Here is a 21,985-nt window from a genome sequence, read left to right as displayed (position 1 = left end):
CTTCTCAGAGGAGAGACTGCACTTCCTGAGTGTTTGGAAAGTGTCCAACATATACTGGACACTAATGTAAATAATAATAATAAAGGGAGGAACCAGAGATAAAAAGGAAAGCATGGGAGTCGAGGGCACCAGATGTATAAATTGATAAATTAACCTACAGCAGTAATCGGACTCTCTTTCCTTCAGACAAGGAGAACCCCACAAACAGTACGTGACTGCGCTCTATCAAATCAGCACAGTGACCTGGGCAACGCTGAGGACTGCTCAATGGATACCTTGGCTTGATGGGTAGCTAGCTGCAGCCAAAGAGGCCAGCCAGATGTTGGGATGCAGTAGGATATGTGAAATGTAGAATGTATATGTTTGGTGTTGGGATATGTGAAAAGATGCCTGCTTGTCTGGCAGGGAGGGAGAACAGCCAGGTGAAAAGCTGAGCCAGCAACCTGGTCAGGTGAACACCTGGGTCAGCAGTTCAATCAGGTAAACAAATGAGTTAGCAAACTAATCCTAGTGTTAGGCACAAAAGTGTTTATACAATATGTAATGGATAACTGTGTAATAATATCTTTTTGAGTACCTGAATGAGGCTGCGCACTTTCATTTAACCCTATGCGGTGCCCTGTTTCGGTGAACTGATCACTCACTGAAGCAGCAAATAAATGACATATTTCTTCAGCTCAAGAATCTGTCTGTGAACCTGTGTGTTCTGGGTAGCGGGAAAAAGAACCGGTCAGCAGATGCATAAGGAATAGGATGGAGAATAATATAGAAAATATTCAATGCCTTTATACAAATCAATGGACCAGCCTTATCAGGATAGTAGGGGTAGGACTGGTCTCCCTGTCTCACCCAGGATAGTGCAGAACTAGAGGGGTCTGATAGAAGAGCAATGAAAATGATCAGTGGGCTGGAAAAAGAGTCTTATGAAGAGAGAGTGGCAAGACTGGGGTTGTTACCTTAGAGAGGAGACAAATAAGAGTGGATATGATCAATGTTTATAAAATAATAGACTCGTAGACTTTAAGGTCAGAAGGCACTATTATGATCATCTAGTCTGACCTGCACATTGCAGGCCACAGAGCCTCATCCACCCACAACTGTAATAGACCCCTAACCTCTGGCTGAGTTACTGAAGTTCTCAAATCATGGTCTGAAGACTTCAAGTTCCCTAGAAGCCACCATTTACTCTAGTTCAAACCAGCAAGTGACCCGTGCCCCATGCTGCAGAGGAAGGCAACCCCCTCCCCCAGCACCTCTGCCAATCTGACGTGGGGGGGAATTCCTCCCTGACCCCAAATATGATGATCAGTCAGACCCTGAACAGGTTGGCGAGACCCATCAACCAGACATCTGGGAAAGAATTCTTTGTAGTAACTCAGAGCCCTTCCCATCTGTGTCCCATCACCAGCAGTTGGAGATATTTGCTGCTAGCAGTTGCAGATTAGTTACATGCCATTGTAGGCAGTCTCATCATACCATCCCCTCCATAAACTTACCAAGCTCAGTCTTGAAGTCGGTAAGGTGTTTTGCCCCCATTGATCCCCTTGGAAGACTGTTCCAGAATTTTACTCCTCCGATGGTTAGAAACCTTAATCTAATTTCAAGCCTAAACTTGTTGATGGCCAGTTTATATCCATTTGTTCTTGTATCCACATTGGTATTTAACTTAAATATTAGGGAAGGAGAGGAGTTATTTATCCCTCTGATGTATTTATAGAGAGCAATCATATCGCCCCTCAGCCTTCTTTTGGTTAAGCTAAACAAGCCAAGCTCTTTGAGTCTCCTTGCATAAGATAGATTTTCCATTCCTCGGATCATCCTAGTAGCCCTTCTCTGCACCTGTTCCAGTTTGAATTCATTTTTCTTAAACGTGGGAGACCAGAACTGCACACAGTATTCCAGATGAGGTCTCACCAGTGCCTTGTATAACGGTACTAACACCTCTACTGGAAATACCTCGCCTGATGCATCCCAAGACCGCATTAGCTTTTTTCACAGCCATATCACATTGGCGGCTCATAGTCATCCTGTGATCAATCAATACACTCAGATCTTTCTCCTCTTCTGTCACTTCCAACTGATACGTCCCCAGCTCATAGCAAAAATTCTTGTTGTTAGTCTCTACATGCATGACCTTGCACTTTGCACTATTAAATTTCATCCCATTTCTGTTACTCCAATTTACAAGGTCATCCAGGTCGTCTTGTATGATATTCTGGTCCTCCTCCGTACTGGCAATACCTCCCAACTTTGTGTCATCCACAAATTTTATTAGCACACTCCCACTTTTAGTGCCATGGTCAGTAATAAAAATGTTAAATATGTTGGTCCCAAGACTGATCCCTGAGGAACTCCACTAGTAACCTCCCTCCAGTCTCACAGTTCATCTTTCAGTATAGCCCATTGTAGTGTTCCCTTTAACCAATTACTTATCCACCTTTCAATTCTCATATTAATCCCCATCTTCTCCAATTTAATTAATAATTTTCCATGTGGAATTGTATCAAATGCCTTCCTGAAATCCCGATAGATTAGATTTACTGCATTGCCTTTGTCTAAAAACACAGGCTAGTCTGGCATGATCTACTTTTTGTAAAACCATGTTGTATTTTATTCCATTACCATTAATCTCTATTTTCTTAACTTAACTTTCTCTTTCAAAATGTGTTCCAAGACCTTGCATACAACTGAAGTCAAACTAAAAGGCCTGTAGTTTCTCAGATCACTTTCCCCCTTTTTTAAAAATAGGAACTATATTAGAAATTCTCCAGTCATAGCGTATAACCCCTGAGGTTACAGATTCATTACAAATCCTTGCTATTGGGCTTGCAATTTTATGTGCCAGTTCCTTTAATATGCTTGGGTGGAGATTATCTATGACTGGCCTAGAGAAGGAGCATCTGGTCTCCCTGTGTCATAACAAAAAAACGAGGGGACATAGAAAGAAATGGCAAGATGGCAAATTCTAAAGTGATAAGATTTTTTTTTTCACATGGAACAGCTTGTGGAACTCATTGCCGTTGGCTGACATTGAGGCCAAGAAGTCAAAGAGAGCTTGGACATTGCTATGGGTAATGAGACTTCTGGATATATAATAGCTAATGCTAAAAAAAAGCACTAAAATCAATGGGAATTTGGGGCATAGGTGCTTCAGAAAATCCCACTAGGTCAATGATCCCCAAACTATGGGGCATGGAGGAACGTTCAGGGGGCACGCAGTGGGGCCCAGGCCAGTCCCCACAGGAGGCAGGGAGGGATCGCCACCCAGACCCACTTTGCCCCCAGCCCAGCTCCACTCCACTCTGTGCCCCACCCCCAGCCCAAGCTCCACTCCGGCCCCTGCTGCACCCCCGTGCTCTCATTCCCTCTCCGCCCCCAGGCCAGCTCTGCCTCTAGCTCCAGCTCCTCCCCCATCCCAAGTTCTGCCTCCAGCTCCACCTTCAGCTCCAGCTCCTCTGCTTAGCCAACTGTGCAATAATGGAGGGGTGTGTGGACAGATTCCATACTGGTAAGGGGGGGAGGATGCGACAGGAAAAGTTTGGGCACCACTGCATTACATTCAGTATCTGATCATTGCCTTTTTTTGCTGCCTTAGGGTATGTCTACACTACGAAATTAAGTCGAATTTATAGAAGCCGGTTTTATAGAAATCGGTTGTATACAGCCGATTGTGTGTGTCCCCACATAAAATGCTCTAAGTGCTCTAGTCGGCGGACCGCGTCCACAGTACCGAGGCTAGCGTCGACTTCCGGAGCATTGCACTATGGGTAGCTATCCCACAGTTCCCGCAGTCTCCGCCGCCCATTGGAATTCTGGGTTGAGATCCCAATGCCCGAATGATGCAAAACAGTGTCGCGGGGGGTTCTGGGTACATGTCGTCAGGCCCCTCCCCCTCCGTCAGAGCAACGGCAGACAATAGATTCGCGCCTTTTTACCTGGGTTACCTGTGCAGACAACATACCACGGCAAGCATGGAGCCCGCTCAGCTCAGCTCACCGTCACCATATGTCATCTGGGTGCCGGCAGACGTGGGACTGCATTGCTACACAGCAGCAGCAGCTAACTGCCTTTTGGCGGTAGACGGTGCAGCATGACTGGTAGCCTTCATTGGCGATCTGGGTGCTGGCAGCTGTAGGGCTGCATTGCACCAGCCCCTTGCCTTTTGGTAGAAGATGGTATATTATGACTGGTATCCGTCGTCATCGTACTGCAGTGGCTGTCAATCATGGGCACCTGGGCAGACATGCTCAGTCCTATCGAACTGTCTTGATGATGATGGCTATCAGTCGTAGTATGCTATTTTCTGCCAAGTGCCCAGTATTTTCTGCCAAGCACCCAGAAGATGCCGAGGGCTATCAGTCATGCTGCACCGTCGTCTTAAGATGTAAAAAATAGATTTGTTCTGTATTCATTAGCTTCCCCCTCCCGCCGTGAAATCAACGGCCTGCTAAACCCAGGGTTTTGAGTTCAATCTTTGGGGGGGGGGGGCATTCTGTGTGACAGTTGTTTGTGTTTCTCCCTGATGCACAGCCACCTTTGTTGATTTTAATTCCCTGTACCTGTACGCCATGTCGTCACTCGCCCCTCCCTCCCTCCGTCCCTCCCTCCCTCCTTCTCCTGGTCCGTCAGATACTAGTTTCGCGCCTTTTTTTCAGACCAGGCGCCATAGCTAGCACTGGGAACATGGAGCCCGCTCAGATCACTGCGGCAATTATGAGCACTATGAACACCACGCACATTGTCCTGGAGTATATGCAGAGCCAGGACATGCCAAAGCAAAACCAGGACCAGCTGAGGAGACGATTGCAGCGCAGCGACGAGAGTGATGAGGAAATTGACATGGACATAGACCTCTCACAAGGCACAGGCCCCAGCAATGTGGAAATCATGGTGTTACTGGGGCAGGTTCATGCCGTGAAACGCCGATTCTGGGCCCGGGAAACAAGCACAGACTGGTGGGACCGCATCGTGCTGCAGGTGTGGGACGATTCCCAGTGGCTGCGAAACTTTCGCATGCGTAAGGGCACTTTCATGGAACTTTGTGACTTGCTTTCCCCTGCCCTGAAGCGCCAGAATACCAGGATGAGAGCAGCCCTCACAGTTGAGAAGCGAGTGGCGATAGCCCTGTGGAAGCTTGCAACGCCAGACAGCTACCGGTCAGTCGGGAATCAATTTGGAGTGGGCAAATCTACTGTGGGGGCTGCTGTGATCCAAGTTGCCAGGGCAATGAAAGACCTGGTGATATCAAGGGTAGTGACTCTGGGAAACGTGCAGGCCATAGTGGATGGCTTTGCTGCAATGGGATTCCCAAACTGTGGTGGGGCCATAGACGGAACCCATATCCCTATCTTGGCACCGGAGCACCAAGCCACCGAGTACATAAACCGCAAGGGGTACTTTTCAATGCTGCTGCAAGCCCTGGTGGATCACAAGGGATGTTTCACCAACATCAACGTGGGATGGCCGGGAAAGGTACATGATGCTCGCGTCTTCAGGCACTCTGCTCTGTTTCGAAAGCTGGAGGAAGGGACTTTCTTCCCGGACCAGAAAATAACCGTTGGGGATGTTGAAATGCCTATCGTGATCCTTGGGGACCCAGCCTACCCCTTAATGCCATGGCTCATGAAGCCGTACACAGGCAGCCTGGACAGGAGTCAGGACCTGTTCAACTACAGGCTGAGCAAGTGCCGAATGGTGGTGGAATGTGCATTTGGACGTTTAAAAGCGCGCTGGCGCAGCTTACTGACTCGTTCAGACCTTAGCGAAAAGAATATCCCCATTGTTATTGCTGCTTGCTGTGCGCTCCACAATATCTGTGAGAGTAAGGGGGAGACATTTATGGCGGGGTGGGAGGTTGAGGCAAATCGCCTGGCCGCTGATTACGCGCAGCCAGACACCAGGGCGGTTAGAGGAGCACAGCAGGGCGCGGTGCGCATCAGAGAAGCTTTGAAAACGAGTTTTGTGACTGGCCAGGCTACGGTGTGTGAAACTTCTGTTTGTTTCTCCTTGATGAACCCTCCCCCCCCCCACACCCGGTTCAGTCTACTTCCCTGTAAGCCAACCACCCCACCCTCCTCTCCCCCCTTCGAGCACCGCTTGCAGAGGCAATAAAGTCATTGTTACTTCACATTCATGCATTCTTTATTAATTCATCACACAACTAGGGGGATAATTGCCAAGGTAGCTCGGGATGGGTGGGGGAGGAGGGAAGGAAAAGGACACACTGCAGTTTAAAACTTTAACTCTTATTGAAGGCCAGCCTTCTGATGCTAGGGCAATCATCTGGGGTGGAGTGACTGGGTGGCCGGAGGCCCCCCCACCGTGTTCTTGGGCATCTGGGTGAGGAGGCTATGGAACTTGGGGAGGAGGGCTGTTGGTTACACAGGGGCTGTAGCGGCAGTCTCTGCTCCTGCTGCCTTTCCTGCAGCTCAACCATACGCTGGAGCATATCAGTTTGATGCTCCAGCAGCCGGAGCATCGACTCTTGCCTTCTGTCTGCAAGCTGACACCACCTATCATCTTCAGCCCGCAATTTTCTCTGTTCATCCCGCGATTCAGCACGCCACCTCTCCTCTCGTTCTTATTGTGCTTTTCTGTAATCAGTCATTGACTGCCTCCACGCATTCTGCTGTGCTCTGTCAGCGTGGGAGGACATCTGGAGCTCTGTGAACATGTCATCCCGCGTCCTCCTTTTTCTCTTTCTAATCTTCACTAGCCTCTGTGAAGGAGAAACATTTGCAGCTGGTGGAGGAGAAGGGAGAGGTGGTTAAAAAAGACACATTTTAGAGAACAATGGGTACACTCTTTCACGTTAAATTTTGCTGTTCACATTACACAGCACATGTGCTTTTGTTACAAGGTCGCATTTTTCCTCTTATATTGAGGGCCTGCCGGTTTGGTGTGAGAGATCACTCACGCAGTGCCAGGCCACAGATTTCGGCTTGCAGGCAGCCATGGTAAGACACAGTCTTTGGGCTTTTTTAACCTTCTTAACATGTGGGAATGGTTTCAAACAGTAGCGCTCTCATTTCCCATACCAAGCACCCGTTGGGTTGGCCATTTGAAATGGGTTTGCAATGTAAAAGGAGGGGCTGCGGTTTCAGGGTTAACATGCAGCACAAACCCAACTAACTCCCCTCCCCCCCACACCCAATTCTCTGGGATGATCACTTCACCCCTCCCCCCCACCGCGTGGCTAACAGCAGGGAATATTTCTGTTCAGCAGAGCAGGAACGGGCACCTCTGAATATCCCCTTAATAAAATCGCCCCATTTCAACCAGGTGACCGTGAATTATATCACTCTCCTGAGGATAACAAAGAGCAATAAGGAATGGATGTTGTCTGCATGCCAGCAAACACCGGGACCATACGCTGCCATGCTTTGTTATGCAATGATTCCAGACTATGTGCTACTGGCCTGGCGTGGTAAAGTGTCCTACCATGGCGGACGGGATAAGGCAGCCCTCCCCAGAAACCTTTTGCAAAGGCTTTGGGAGTACATCCAGGAGAGTTTTCTGGAGATGTCCCTGGAGGATTTCCGCTCCATCCCCATACACATTAACAGACTTTTCCAGTAGCTGTACTGGCCGCGATTGCCAGGGCAAATTAATCATTAATCATTAAACACGCTTGCTTTTAAACCATGTGTAATATTTACAAAGGTACACTCACCAGAGGTCCCCTGTGTGCCCTCAGGGGATGGGAGCACGCCTTGGGTGAGTTCGGGGGTTACTGGTTCCAGGTCCAGGATGATAAACATATCCTGGCTGTTGGGGAAACCGGTTTCTCCGCTTTCTTTGCTGCTGTGAGCTATCTACATTATCTCCATCCTCATCTTCCTCGTACCCCGAACCCGCTTCCCTGTGTGTTTCTCCAGTGAGGGAGTCATAGCACACGGTTGGGGTAGTGGTGGCTGCACCCCCTAGAATGGCATGCAGCTCCGCGTAGAAGCGGCATGTTTGCGGCTCTGCCCCGGACCTTCCGTTTGCTTCTCTGGCTTTGTGGTAGGCTTGCCGTAGCTCCTTAATTTTCACGCGGCACTGCTGTGCGTCCCTGTTATGGCCTCTGTCCTTCATGGCCTTGGAGACCTTTTCTAATATTTTGCCATTTCGTTTACTGCTTCGCACTGATTCATCTCCCCATATGGCGAGCAGATCCCGTACCTCCCGTTCTGTCCATGCTGGAGCTCTTTTGCGATCCTGGGACTCCATCACGGTTACCTGTGCTGATGAGCTCTGCGTGGTCACCTGTGCTCTCCACGCTGAGCAAACAGGAAATGAAATTCAAACGTTCACGGGGTTTTTCCTGTCTACCTGGTCAGTGCATCTGAGTTGAGAGTGCTGTCCAGAGCGGTCACAATGAAGCACTGTGGGATAGCTCCCGGAGGCCAATAACGTCTAATTCCGTCCACACTACCCCAATTCCGACCCGCTAAGGCCGATTTTATCGCTAATCCCCTCGTCGGAGGTGGAGTAAAGAAACCGGTTTAAAGGGCCCTTTAAGTCGAAAGAAAGGGCTTCGTCGTGTGAACGTGTCCAGGCTTAATTCGATTTAACGCTGCTAAAGTCGACCTAAACTCGTAGTGTAGACCAGGCCTTATTGTCTTGTAAACAACTACTACCTAATTTGCTGTCTACTCTCACCCTTAACTCTTTCATTATGACAGCTTCCCAGGGTGCTACCTACCCTGAAGTTTAATTAACTTAATGTTTACTCCCTGCTTCTAGATCACCAGTAGAGGTGTTAAATTAAGCTGGTACCAACAGTGATCTCTGAGACATCTCCCCAGAGATCTCCCACGCACCCATGAACCAGCTGGTATCTAACCAACCTAATTATGTGAAGGAGACTCACCTCCAGGTTCTCGCATGGCATCCTACAAGCTACCCATAGACTATATTGGTCTTTATGAAGAAAGTAGCACTTTAAATACCTGTAACATTTCAACTCCTATTAAACCAAACTCTTTTTCTGTTACTACTTTCCAGCCACTGTCTTCCCAGGTTGACTTGCATTTGCAGTTCTGTGCCCCAAGTAGAGTCATTTTCTTTTTATTAACTGGCCCAGATTTTCACTGATCCTCATGCAGGGGAGTGAGGAGGTGTAAGGCCCCACCCCACCCGTTGGCAGCACCTGGGCAGATTGCAGGAACAAGCTTAGGGCCGAGAGCAGGCTCAGCAGTGAAACGGAGGGGGTAGCGTGTTGTTTTTGCCCCCCTCACTTGCCAGCATGGCTGGCACAAGGTAAGGAGCACCCTGCTGTAAACCTGCTCTGGGTCAGTTCCAGGTGCATTGAGAGGTAGGGGCACAAAGGGCTGGATTCACAAAAGGACTTACGAACCTAACTGCCACTTTAGGTGCCTAAATCCCAGAATCAGGCCCACTGGGATTCACAAAGCCCTTGCTTAGCTGCTGCCGAACCCTGTAGGTACATAAACTCCCTCGGCACCTACACGTTTGCAGTAAAAGTTTGCTCGGGGGCTATTTTTCTGCCCGTGAGCATGCATGCGGCTGCCTCCCTCCATGTTTCCAGAAATAGGTGCTTCTCAATCTAACTCGCCTGTGAACTGGTGTGCTCAGAGCTCGCCTACCAGAGCAGACCCCCCATACGTGAACAGACACAAAATAGCTGGGGAAGGAGGATGTCCCTCGTAGCTTTTAGCCTCGTGGGGAGGGTACTCTCTGGGATGGGTAAAAGACCCCTGTTTATCCCCCTCAGCCGTAGGCATCTAATGCCAAGTAAGGATTTTGCAGATGAGAATTCCAAGCAGAGGGAGGTGCCAAACTCCCAGAGAGGATGTTCTCACCTTGGCAACTCCCATTGACTAGCTGAGGCAGGGAGCCACCTCCCATGCTGGCTTTTGGGGATCCCATTCTGAGGTGCCTCTCTCTCCCTTTCCAGTGTGCAGGGAGCCCAGGCACTGAACTCAAATGTTGTGAGTCCCAGTGATTGTCTAGGCCCCTGCACATCACCACCCCTAAGTTCCTTTGTGACTCTAGCGATAAGCAATGGTTGGGGGAGATGGGTGAGCAGCAATTGACCGGTTAGTGGGGAAGGGGAGTTTGTGCAGCTCCATGCGATGTTCCTCGCTCGTAAGAAAAGGTCACGATTGTCCTCACTTGAATCTCACCGGTGAGGAACCACACACAAAACCTGGCAGCTATGGGAATTCCTCTACAAGTCACGGGAATATCAATCGCCCCATTTTCCAGCTGCTAATGCAGACAATGATTATTTCCTTATGTTATGAGACATAAACAATGTTTGCTGCCACAGTGTGAGGGTAACTGCCCCTGTATTCCCCCCTCTGTGGCCCATTCCAGGAGTGCCCAGTCAGGTCTCAGGTCTCCAGGTGTCACCTGTCTCTGGGCAGGGAGTGTTGCCTCACTCCCTTCTGATTGCACAGCTCCCTGCCTTACCCAAGGACATCCCCAGTCTGCCTAACGGCCAGCGCTTGTGCATGGCTTTGTCTCCGAGGGCTCTGCACAGCGAATTGCCAGCAGTTACAAGTTACCGCACCGCTCTTTCTAAGCAAGCACGTTTATTCTTAAGGTAAAAAATATCACAGACAAACATAAACTCAATAGAAGTTCCTATACACATGCTAAAAGCTTAGCAGAGGTCACCTCATAGGTCTTTTGGGGCCTTAGTAGGCCAAAGTCCTTCAAACACTTCCACAAGGGTTGTGGGGGGAGCCCTTGGAGAGACTGTCCTGGTTGCTGGTTCAGAAAGAACCTTTCTTCATCTGTTGGTCTCTGAAACCAACTGTTTGGACCAGTATATGCATACCTCCCCAGCAGGCGGCCCCTCTTTGGACATGTTGACAGTTTCAGGGACTTGCCTTAATCACCCCCCATTGCTTTTAGCTCCTGGAGGAGCGGTAGTAACCCTCCCCCTTGGCGTTGCAACACTCCCTGGCCCATAACAATAAATAAACCATTCATAGACTTACTACAATATGGTCCTCAAAGATAGTGCATGCAGTTGCAATATTATTTACACTTGCAAGTACAAAGTATTAAAGCTAGTTGGCAGCACAGCCGGGACTAGAACTCAGATGCTACCAATGCAGGGCGTTAGACACAGATCTTGGGGCTACGTGGCGTCTGGGCAGGCTCTTTCTCCTCTAGCAGCTTTGTCAAAAATTAGAATTTGAAAATCAGCCAACACTGCTGGGAAATGTTTTCTAGGAACATCTCGCCCAGTTCTAATACTGCTGTTTATCCCCAGGACGTTTTCATCTTCTATTGCCAAGTTTGTGCACCTTCCCCATTGAATGCTCAGGATTCATAAGGGTCAGAACTCAAATAATAGTTGAAATTCATAACATCAATTTCTTATTAATTGCCATCTGAAGTGGTAGCAAAAGCCTGCTCAGCTGTGTACCGATTTAATCTACCATGCTGTATAGGTTTAGCTTTACCTCCCAATTCATATTGGTTATTAATGATGGAAAATTTTTCTTTATCTGTTTTCAGATGAAGAGAGACCCATTTATGACTAGAAACTGAAGCGTCTAAGCCTGAGCATAAATTACACCCGATTGCTAGCAGCTGTATTTCATTAACAGGGAACAAGCCTAACATTGATTGGGTGGCGTTTCACAAGCTTTAATATTTCTGTTTGCAAGAATACCTGGTTGGTGCATATTGAGGAAAACCGGTGGGTTGTGATTAAAAAGGGAATATAGGGGTCATGGATATTAAAACTGAGTCAAGACTGAGATTTAATTTGTCACCTTCCCAGCCAAGGCAGCAATTCTGAATGGCCTGTGTCAGGTCACCTAGAATTTCCAGAATGCCAGAGTTCCTAGGAGAGCTGGAGGTAATGTCTCAAGGCCATAATAGCATTATCTGCAGATTTCTGTAGAAATGATACAATTTGACTTAAAAAGCTGCTGCTTAGATTGAATGAAGATTTCTGTTCGCTCCTGCAGTTGAAGTGAAAATTGAGGTGGTGCTACCAGAGAAAGAGAGGGCCAAGGAAGAGATGTCACCCAATGGGAAAGCCAGTCCACTTGTTTACAAAGTCAATGGGACTGCCCGGCATTACCACCTCGAAGAACATCCCATCACCATCAACCCCTACCAGAACGTGAAGGATGTAGTGGAAGCCTCCGTGTGCCACGTGAAGGACCTTGAGAATGGACAGTAAGTGTTTAACATTTTTAACAGCCTGAAGGATCCCAGAGGGCTTTATACATGCTACCATATCCTATACCATAACTAAAATGCTGCCACGTGGTGCCGGAGCTGAACAGCAAGGCTGCACAAGCCTGTGAAATGTGGCATGTTATGACCCCAATTCATCTAAACACTTGAGCATGTGCTCAACTGTAACTTTGTGCTTAAATTCATCTCCAGTCAGCATGGCATTTAAGCATATGCTTACAGGTACGCATGTATTTAACTGCTTTGCTGAATCAGGGCCTATGTCATGGAAATTGTCGCTTTTTTATCACTAGCTCTTTAGCCTTGACTAATCCGAGATGATTGGACCATCTGTGGCCAGTGTAAATTATCTTCGTAATATGGATATTGTTATCTTCCTCCAGTTTTAATACAATAGAATCTTGTACAAGTGACAACTTGTCTTTAATGTTTTTGGATACTTTAAATTCTTTCATGTTCTGTGCCTCCTGTTAGGGAGATGGGACACTAATTTCCAATAGACCTTGTCTAGTATCCTTTAGTTGCTTCTTTAATTATTGTAAGTTTATTTGCAAAGTTCTCGACTTAGCATTTTAACAACCTAGTTTAAGTAAAACAAGCATGTGTGGAGTTCATGGAGTAGGTCCCATACCACTTCTACCTTGTCTTGTTTTTCTAGCTGATCTGGTTCCTCATCAATTTGTTCTCTCACAAAGAATGGAATTCTCTGATGTTTTTGTGCTAATGGAAACACACTTTGCATGCAGTTTCACAGTCCTGATTTTTAGTGTAACAATGGAATCTGTTAGGATATCAGACAATAGATCACTGGCACATATTGATGAAAACACATATTCATACCAGAATAAAAAATAACTGATTATGTGGCAACCCAGAGAGGGGGGAAGCCAGATATGTAGGAAGAAGCCCAGGGAAATAGCAGCAAGGAGTTGGACTGCCCGGGGACTGTGGCTGCTTCTTATAGGGTCACTGGACTGGAGCCCAGTGTCACGGGTGGGCCTGGGTTCCCCTACCAGCCTCTGGAGAGTGGCAAAAGTTGTTGGAGATGCCAGCCAGACAGCAGGTCTGGAAAGCCTGCAAATTCCCCAGAAGGGGAGGACTTTAGTGACCTGGCCGGAGGGAGGAAGCTGCAGACCTAGGAGTGAGCAGGGCAGCAGAGTGAGACAAGACAGGAGAAGATAACACTGGAGGTAGAGCATAAACTGGCAGAGCTAATCCCCAGGATGGCCAGCAGTAGGTGCTGCAAGCAGTTGAGTGCGCCCCGTGACAATGTCCCTTGACGTCATGTTCCCTTACTTTCGTGGCACCTACAGTCTGGCTTGTAAGTATAAGCCACTTTTGTTTCATCTGGTAGCAAGACCATAGTTTTGGGTCATCTCCCATGAAAGTACTGCCTCCCTCAGTCATAAATCTCCCCTTCTTCATCCGCAGCTTCATTGCTGCGGCAGAACAAAACCGTCATGGTAGAGAGAGAGAAACATTCCAGGCAGAACGCTGAAAATCAGGTCAAGCGCTTGCACAGGATTCTGTTCAATAGGGACCAGTGCAGAGTGGCCTATTGGAGTGATGCGTTCTTCCTGGTGACCCTCAGCTGCTGAGTCTGAGGCTGCCACATTCTGAACTAACTGGAGCTTCCCCCGGGCATAGGCCTTCATTCCTAGCAGGGCCGGCTCCAGGGTTTTGGCCGCCCCAAGCAGCAAAAAAAAAAAAAAAAAAGCCGCAATCGCGATCGCGATCTGCGGCAGCAATTCGGCGGGAGGTCCTTTGCTCCCAGCGGGAGTGAGGGACCGTCCGCCGAATTGCCGCCGAATACCTGGACGTGCCGCCCCTCTCCGGAGCAGCCGCCCCAAGCACCTGCTTGCCAAGCTGGTGCCTGGAGCCGGCCCTGATTCCTAGATACAGAGAACTGCAGTATCCGAGTGTAGATGCATGGATCGCCGTGGCCCACTCTGAGTGCGACGGGATCAGGTGCAATATTCTGACCAATTGCAAAGGGAAATGGGAGTGCAGGGTCTCATACCTGTGGACTGCAGTGCAGATGCCTTTGGCAGGATGGGTGAGTTGTTCCAGGTGCTAACCGTGTCTCACCAGCCTTGTTTCAGTCTGGTCTAGGTTCAGTTTCAGTCCGCTGCCCTCCAGGCAGTCGCCTGTGTCTGCACCTCACTGAGAAAGTGGAAGATGGGTGCTATTTGCAGTCCATGTGAAGGAGCTGTAGAGCTGGGTTTTCACTGCACGCTGATGGTACTTCAGCCTTTGTTGTTTCAGTCCCAATGGTTTCATCTAGATATTGAATAGGACAGCAAGGGACCACTGCATCGGTACACGCAGCCTGAAAGAGCACCAGCACAGCTGGAGTTGGCTGCACCCGGGCAACAGAAGTCAGGGATGTTTTGTGCTCCCACATTCTGGACTTGAATGGCCCAGTAGAAAAGGGGGAATAGTATCTTTATGGATGTGCTTGTGCGGAGGAGGGAGAATGGAGCTGATTGATTTGGGGACGTTCAGTGCTTGGGGACTGCCATGCAATGGAGGTATGAATGACCTGATGATTCACGGTATGGATTCATATGAGGACATGACTGACATGTGGATTGCTGTGCCTAACCGTATAGAGGAATAGTGTTTGCTTACTAATTCCTAATTGTTTGTGATCATGTGTTTAGCTTTATTATATCAAATGCTGATTGTATGATGAGAGGCAGTGATAGCAATAAACTTTCTTGATGACATAAAAAGCTCAGTCTATTTAGTTTAACAAAGAGAAGGTTAAGGGGTGACTTCATCACGGTTTAAAAGTGCCTGCACAGGGAACAGAAATGTAATAATAAGGGGTTCTTCAGTCTAGCAGAGAAAGGTATAACACAATCCAGGGGCTGGAAACTGAAGCTAGACAAATTCAGACTCCAAATAAGGTGCACATTTTTAACAGAGGTGATGTAACCATTGGAACAACTTGCGGATTCTCCATCGCTGAAAATTTTAAAATGAAGATTGGATGGTTTTCTAAGAAGTCTGCTCTAGTTCAAACAGGAGCTATTTCAGGGAAGTCCTATAGTGTGTGTTATGCAGGAGATTAGAAGATATTAATCTATTACTTCTTTGAGAAATAGCCTGGGATTTTTCCACGAGGAGTGGGCTGGAAATGTACACACATGTGGGGCAGAACCAGGGTTGGGTATGGCGTGATTGCATTCTGGGTATTGACTCTTTCACCTTCCTCATTTGCTCAGTTTGTGAGTACAAAGCTATTCTTTCTGTCAGTCCTTTCTGCTCCTCCAGAAGTCTGAGATTAGAACCAAACTGGGCTTATCAGCACCAGTAAAAAACTCTGGAGTCCAAACTCTCCCTCCATGACACCCATGCAAACCCCCAAGCAACTAATGAGAAGGAGTGAGATGGAAAGGAGACAGCCTGATGCTCAGAGCTGAGGAAGTTTTAAAACAACATCTTTTTGCTTAGGCCAGGTCTACACCCAGCCGCTAGTTCGGCGGCTGGGAATCGAAGTTCTGGGTTCGATTTATCGCATCTGGTCTGGACGCGATAAATCGATCCCGGAAGCGCTCGCCGTCGACTGCGGTACTCCAGCTCGGCGAGAGGAGTACCACGGAGTCGACGGGGAGCCTGCCTGCCGCGTGTGGACCGCGTCTGAACCGCGGTAAGTTCGAACTAAGGTATGTCGACTTCAGCTACGTTATTCACGTAGCTGAAGTTGCGTACCTTAGTTCGAATTTGGGGGGTAGTGTAGACCAGGCCTTAGAAACTGATGTGGGGTCAGTGAGACAAAACAAACAGGGAACACACAGGCAGAGGCTGGTTTTCCAATAGCTTTTTTTCAGGACAGAGCTGCATTTTAACTGGCATTTCCTGGCTTGTGAGTGCAAGCTGGGCAGACATGACAAAACTTAACCACCACCACCCCCCCCCCCCCCGCCGCCTTTTTTTTTTTTTAAATATGGAATAAAATCTTAATAGCAATGACTCTAAATGAGTAGATTGCTTTATTCTAACAGCCCTCGGTTGTAACTAGCCATCTCGCTCACTTGCGGAATGAGTGTGTCATTTGAAATCTTTTGCACAAGGTTTCTGTATTTGCTTCAAGACATCAGGTGCTGATGATTATCTGTCACAGGTCAAGTGGTTCCTTCGGGTGGCTGTAAACCATTTATCTTATCTTTTCATAACTCTGAAGTTGTCATTTAACAGGAACTGTGGGTTTGCTCTGAAATAAAATCCATCCGAAGAATGCAGCAAGACTTGTTCCTTTTGCGTGTGGTGAAGCATGAGCCTGCATTGATCTCTTTATTCCATTTGGGGTGTGCTTACTGCAAGGACTAAACAGGTACGGGGGAGGGAGCAGAGCCCGTGCAGCATTCTGCTCAGATAAAACTGCGATATGCCCTTAGCAGTAGCCCATACTGCTGCTTAGGGCCCCATCAGCAAGGTATTTAAGCACATGCCAAAAAGGACTATTCCATTGGGACAATTTTGGGGTAAAGGTAGGCAGGTGCAGAACTGAGGTCTGGCAGGTGCTCCACTCCCCGTGGACCCCAGCAGAGACCTACAGAGCACTGGAGAGGTGGGATTCACAAAGTTATTCAGGCACCTAACTTCCAAAAACAGGTCAGCTAGAATAACTGGGACTTGCAGCATAAAACGAGGAGGCCATGGGGGATTCTGCCACTCCTCTGGGAGGGAGCTTGGCAATCAAGGGCACCTGGCCCAGAGAGATCTGCCAGCTGCCTGGTTCAAACTAGACTGAGAGATGAGACGCAGACCCACCCACCCTGGATGGCAGTTGTCAGGAGTGGATGCAGATTTAGAACCAATTGCCGAAGTATATTTAGCTCATTAAAGGATTCAATAAAAGGCCTTACCAGAGGGACAGGGGCCATGCTGGGTATCTTAAGGATTGGAGAGACTGAAGGTTTTGAATATTCCCCTGTGAACCTTTGTCAAGTCTCGCCTTGGCTGTCTGTGGTGTGGGAAGAGGAGGGGCAATCCAGAAGACGGGTAGGTCTCTTAAGAGATGGGGAGATTTGGTTCCTATGCTGTCCTATAGGATAAGTTATTGTCAGTCTAGCCCTGTTGGCAGCAGAGGCAGTAAAGGTTTCATAGATTGTTAGGGTTTAAGGTCAAAAGGGACCATTGTGTTAATCTTGTCTGAACTGCATAAAACTGGCCAGGGGGCTCACCCTGTGATTCCTGCATGGATCTCAGTAACCTGTGGTTGACTTAAAGCAGAACTTGTAGGTAGAGATCTAATCTTGATCTAAAGATCTCTCTCTCCCCGCGTATGCTGCCATTGAGAGCAGTGGAAGAGTGCCTTCTGCAGTCCCTGGGTTTACATGGAGCGATTTGCTAGCAAGTGTTCATTGTAAAAGGCAGGCATTTCAACTTGCTTCCCTCTTAGTCTGCCAAAACCCAGTTATTCTTCCTGGCATGCCGCCAGGGCCGACGAGAGGGGGGGAAAGCCGGTACAAATTACCGGGGCCCAGCGGCCCAGAAGGGGGCCCGGGGCCCGGGGCCCGGCTTCCCCGGCTTCCCCCCCACCTCTCGTCGGCCCTGTTTAGCTGGTCCGCCCTTGCTGGGGGGCCCAAAAAAATTCCGGGCCCGGCTTCCCCCCCCTCTCGTCGGCCCTGTTTAGCCAGTCCACCCTTGCTGGGGGGCCCGGAAAAATTTTTCACTGGGGCCTGAACCCACTCTCGGCGGCCCTGGATGCCGCAAAACCCATCTCTTCTCCCAGGTATTTGGGGATGAAGCCGATGGTGAGACACAGTGTTAAGTGGCTTTTATGTTAATGATTGTACAAGCTACGGACAGTTCATCTGAAATGATGACACTGATGGATGTATATTTTGCTACCGGAGGATAATGTGGTGCAGAGCTTCCCACCACAATGGAGGGGAGCTGTTTGGTTATAAATAAAGATTCTTCATTTTTATTTTTATTGCAAAAACCTTTATAAACATCACTGCTGCATCCTAAAACATGCAGTTTGGAAACTCCCTCCTGCAAGTGAGAGCGTTTGCTTTGGCGGCATCACTAAATATGTTCCCCGTGATCCTGAGGGCACACTGACAGGCCACAGCTGGGCTCCACAAAAAGGGCAACAGCTCACCATACCCGGGAGATTGAGACGAGAGATCCTTGCACCAAAACTCCCTGGAGAGCAGCATTCCGCGTGTAAATGCACTAGTCAGGAATGGAATACCTGCTGCCAATCCGCCAGTTCCTTAGCCAGCATAATGCATGCAGCCCCATGGAAGCCAGCAAGGCCAGATCCTCTGCCAGTGTAAAGCAATTGGATCTCATAGTACCAATGGGATCAGACCCCGTGCTGGTGTCAGTCAGCTCAACATTGACCCAGAGTCGTGTTGGATTCTCCTTCACCGGCAACTTTTCAATCAAGATTGGATGTTTTTCTGAAACGTATGCTCTAGTTCAAAGGAATTATTTTAGGGAAGTTCTCTGACCTGTGTACTACAGGAGGTCTTCTGGCCTTGGAATCGATGAACCTGACTGAAAGGGGATTTAGTCTTACTGGCTTCAGTGTAATCAGCACAGTCCCATTGAAGTCAATGGGTTCAAAATGCCAAATGGTGTAAATTGGCCATTGAATTTAATGAAGCTACATCAGTTTATGCCCCCTGAGAACTGGCCCATTTTTTAAAATCAAAAGTGCACATTTAATTGAGGTCACCAGTACCAAAAATGAAACGGATCCATTCCAGATGTTACTGCTACCATAAGTCGATTCAAATGAGAAAGGGAAGATGGGAGGAATTTAGCACAGGAGCTTTCTAGAGCCCTGGTTTGATCAGGAGTCCGTCTAAGCTGCGCTGATGGCCGTACTGGCGACCTGTGTCCCCCAGCAATTCAAATCAAGCCAACTGTGTGAAAAATATTGACCTAAGATCTAACACAGATGCTGAATACATTGTTACGCACTTGATTCAATGTTTGACATGCGGGGGGGATCACGCAGTGTTGATGCATGGTTGGCAAAGCTGTCCTAGTGGCCAGCACAGCAGTGACTGGATCTGCAATGCTGTTTGTAACAGCTACAGAAAGAGTTAGATAATGTCGCCATATGGCCTGAGTTGGAATCCAGTGTCCTCTCCTGCTTCAGCCTTTCAGAAAACCTGTAGATAAGATTGTAAATAGCTATTCTTAGCTTAGTTCAGTTAGTCTTAGTGTAATTAGCGTAGTTTGTTTTCCCAGACTGGGGATTCCCTCCCCGTAGTCGGGGACCACGCCTAGACTCTGAGCTTCAAAAACAGTGTTTCCTGCCCTAAATCCTTCTGTGTCAGCAACAACACCAACGCTGCCTCTACTGTCTGGGGGAGACGCACGTCTTGGGGAAGTGCAGCATTTGTTGCTCATTTCTACCAAGAACTCTAGGGGAGGGGTTCTGACCTAAAATGTTTGGTCCGTAATCTTGATGGAAGCATTCGGTGAGACGTTTTGCGTAGGCACTAGAAAGTATTTTATATTTATTTTTCTTGTAACCTTTTCTGACTCTTATGCCTCATGACTTGCACTCACTTGAAATGTATCTCTTTATAGTTAATAAACTTGTTTTATTGTTTAAGCGGAAGTGACAGGGTAACTCTATTTACGGAAGTGCGTTTGGTATATTATTCCCTTAAAGGAATAACAGACTTAATATATTTGTACTGTCCAGGAGAGGACAGGACAGTACAGGACATACATTTCTGGGGGACAATCCAGGACTGGGAGTGTGTTGGGGTCACTCCTCAGTATGACCAAGGCTGGTGAGAGCCAGGGTGTGACTGGCAGTCTGCGGTTACACAAACGCATCTGGGAGCGACCTGCATGCTGGTGGCTGTTCGTGAGCAGTCCAGGTTGGAGGCTACAGCAGCAAGGCATTGCAAAGCACCCCAGGTCACAGGGCAGGGGTGACACAGCCCACACGGGTTTGGACTGTACTGTTTTTGTGAAATACTGTAAAGGAGGCTTGACATACCAAAGTGTTCCTTCTCCTTCACTCTAAATTTGTACCCAAGGTCGTCTCCAAATTCTACCTTCACCAGTGTGTTTCCTTACCTGTCCTTTTTCTGAAACCCCATGCTTCACATGAAGAGAAGAGACTTCATTCCCTCAACATCAGGGGTGCACTGGCTTTGACCTGCAAAGAACCAAGTCCATCAAAGTCTCCAAGACTTTATTGTGATAGCAGAGAGATCCCGTGATCAGGCTATATCCTTTCAGAGGATTTCTAAGTGGGTTTCTGGCTGCATTATTGAATGCTGCAGACTAGCTCGTGTCCCACCTCAGAGCAATATAATGGTCCACTCCACGGGTCTGCAGGCCCCTACCGTAGCATCCCTGGAGGAGTTCCCAATGCAGGATATATGCAGAGCAGCGACCTGGAGCTCCATATAGGTGTTTGCTAGACATTATACATGAGTCCAAGCCAATGCTGTGGATGCAGCAGTGGGGTCTGCAGTACTGCACACATCTTTGTTGCCAGCTTCCAGGCACCCATCTCCAATCTGAATATTGTTTGTCAATCTCCCATGTGTGGAATACACACGGGAACCAGCTCTCAAAGAAGAAGTGGAGGTTACTTACTGTCACTGGCGGTTCCTTGAGATGTGTGGTCCCTATCTGCATTCCGCTACCCGCCCTCCATCCCCTCTGCTGCAAATCTGATTAGATGCGTGGTAAGGAGAGGAACTGAGTGGGCATCAACCTGCACTGCTTCTTATATCCTCGCTCGAGAGCACGAGGCGATCTACTGCGCATGTGCACGCCAAGGGACACAGCTTATTAAAATCTTCGCACTCAGGCCCATGGTGCACATGTGTACTCCTTAGGCATACGCAGCATACACGGCTGCGTAGGGCACCCGGAAATTTGGGGCACCCCTGGGTCTTAGTGTCCACCCCTCCCCTCTTCCTATCCCTGTTCTGACCCTTCCTGCAGGCTCACACCACAGCTGGCTGCTGCAGCCTGGTGAGTCTGTCTCCTGAGGGGACCTAGTACTTAAAAGTGAAAAAGCCTCCAGCCTGCCAGCCCTGTTAGCACAACACTGAAACTGTTAAAGAGCCATTCAAGGGGTAATGAGACCATTTAACAGGCATTCGCCAAGCCCCAGGTATATAAAACCAGTTGTGCATCACTGTCATATTTACTCAGAACATGCCAGGGCCTTAGTTTAAAATTTGCTTTAAAAATATGTCATTAGTGTGTTGCTGAAGATTATAAAATCACATCTCTATGGCTACATCTACACTACGGGGGGGGGTCAATTTAAGATACGCAAATTCAGCTACGTGAATAGCGTAGCTGAATTCGACGTATCAGATCCGACTTACCCTGTTGTGAGGACGGCGGCAAAATCGACTGCCGCGGCTCCCCGTCGACGGCGCTTACTCCCACCTCCGCTGGTGGAGTAAGCGCGTCGATTCGGGGATCGATTGTCGCGTCCTGACGAGACGCGATAAGTCGATCCCCAAGAGATCGATTTCTACCCGCCGATTCAGGCGGGTAGTGTAGACCTAGCCTAAGAAATCCTTGCATAGGTTTTTAGCTGCACAATCTGAGTATTCATCTTTAGCTTTAAATGCTTGGATCTTCAGACATAGAGTTTTTTAAATAAATCCTTCAAAAAAAAAAACCCTTATCTAAAACACACATTCGAGCCCGGGCTGCCGTCGGGCACCAGTTTAATAATACTGCATAGGGCCCCATAAATCCTAAGGATGGCCCTGTGCGTACCCGTGGGCGGAGTACAGCTAGCGGCCACACATCTTGAAGGACTTCCAGTTACAGTACGTAACTGTGCTTA

The 21,985-nt window shown here is 48.2% G+C and overlaps 1 protein-coding gene across 1 annotated transcript in view; it reads left to right on the top strand.

Annotated features, from left to right (window-relative positions):
* AIFM3 (apoptosis inducing factor mitochondria associated 3) overlaps nt 1-21,985 on the top strand; it is a 90,189-nt gene that overhangs the window by 14,229 nt on the left and 53,975 nt on the right. The window contains exon 3 of the mRNA XM_065417892.1: nt 11,937-12,150. Coding sequence (XP_065273964.1) covers nt 11,937-12,150 — 214 coding nt within the window. The remainder of the gene's footprint in view (nt 1-11,936; nt 12,151-21,985) is intronic.

Source organism: Emys orbicularis, chromosome 16 (assembly GCF_028017835.1).
Source record: "Emys orbicularis isolate rEmyOrb1 chromosome 16, rEmyOrb1.hap1, whole genome shotgun sequence".
Classification (NCBI taxonomy): Eukaryota; Metazoa; Chordata; order Testudines; family Emydidae; genus Emys; species Emys orbicularis.
This window is presented reverse-complemented; position numbering and strand designations above follow the sequence as displayed.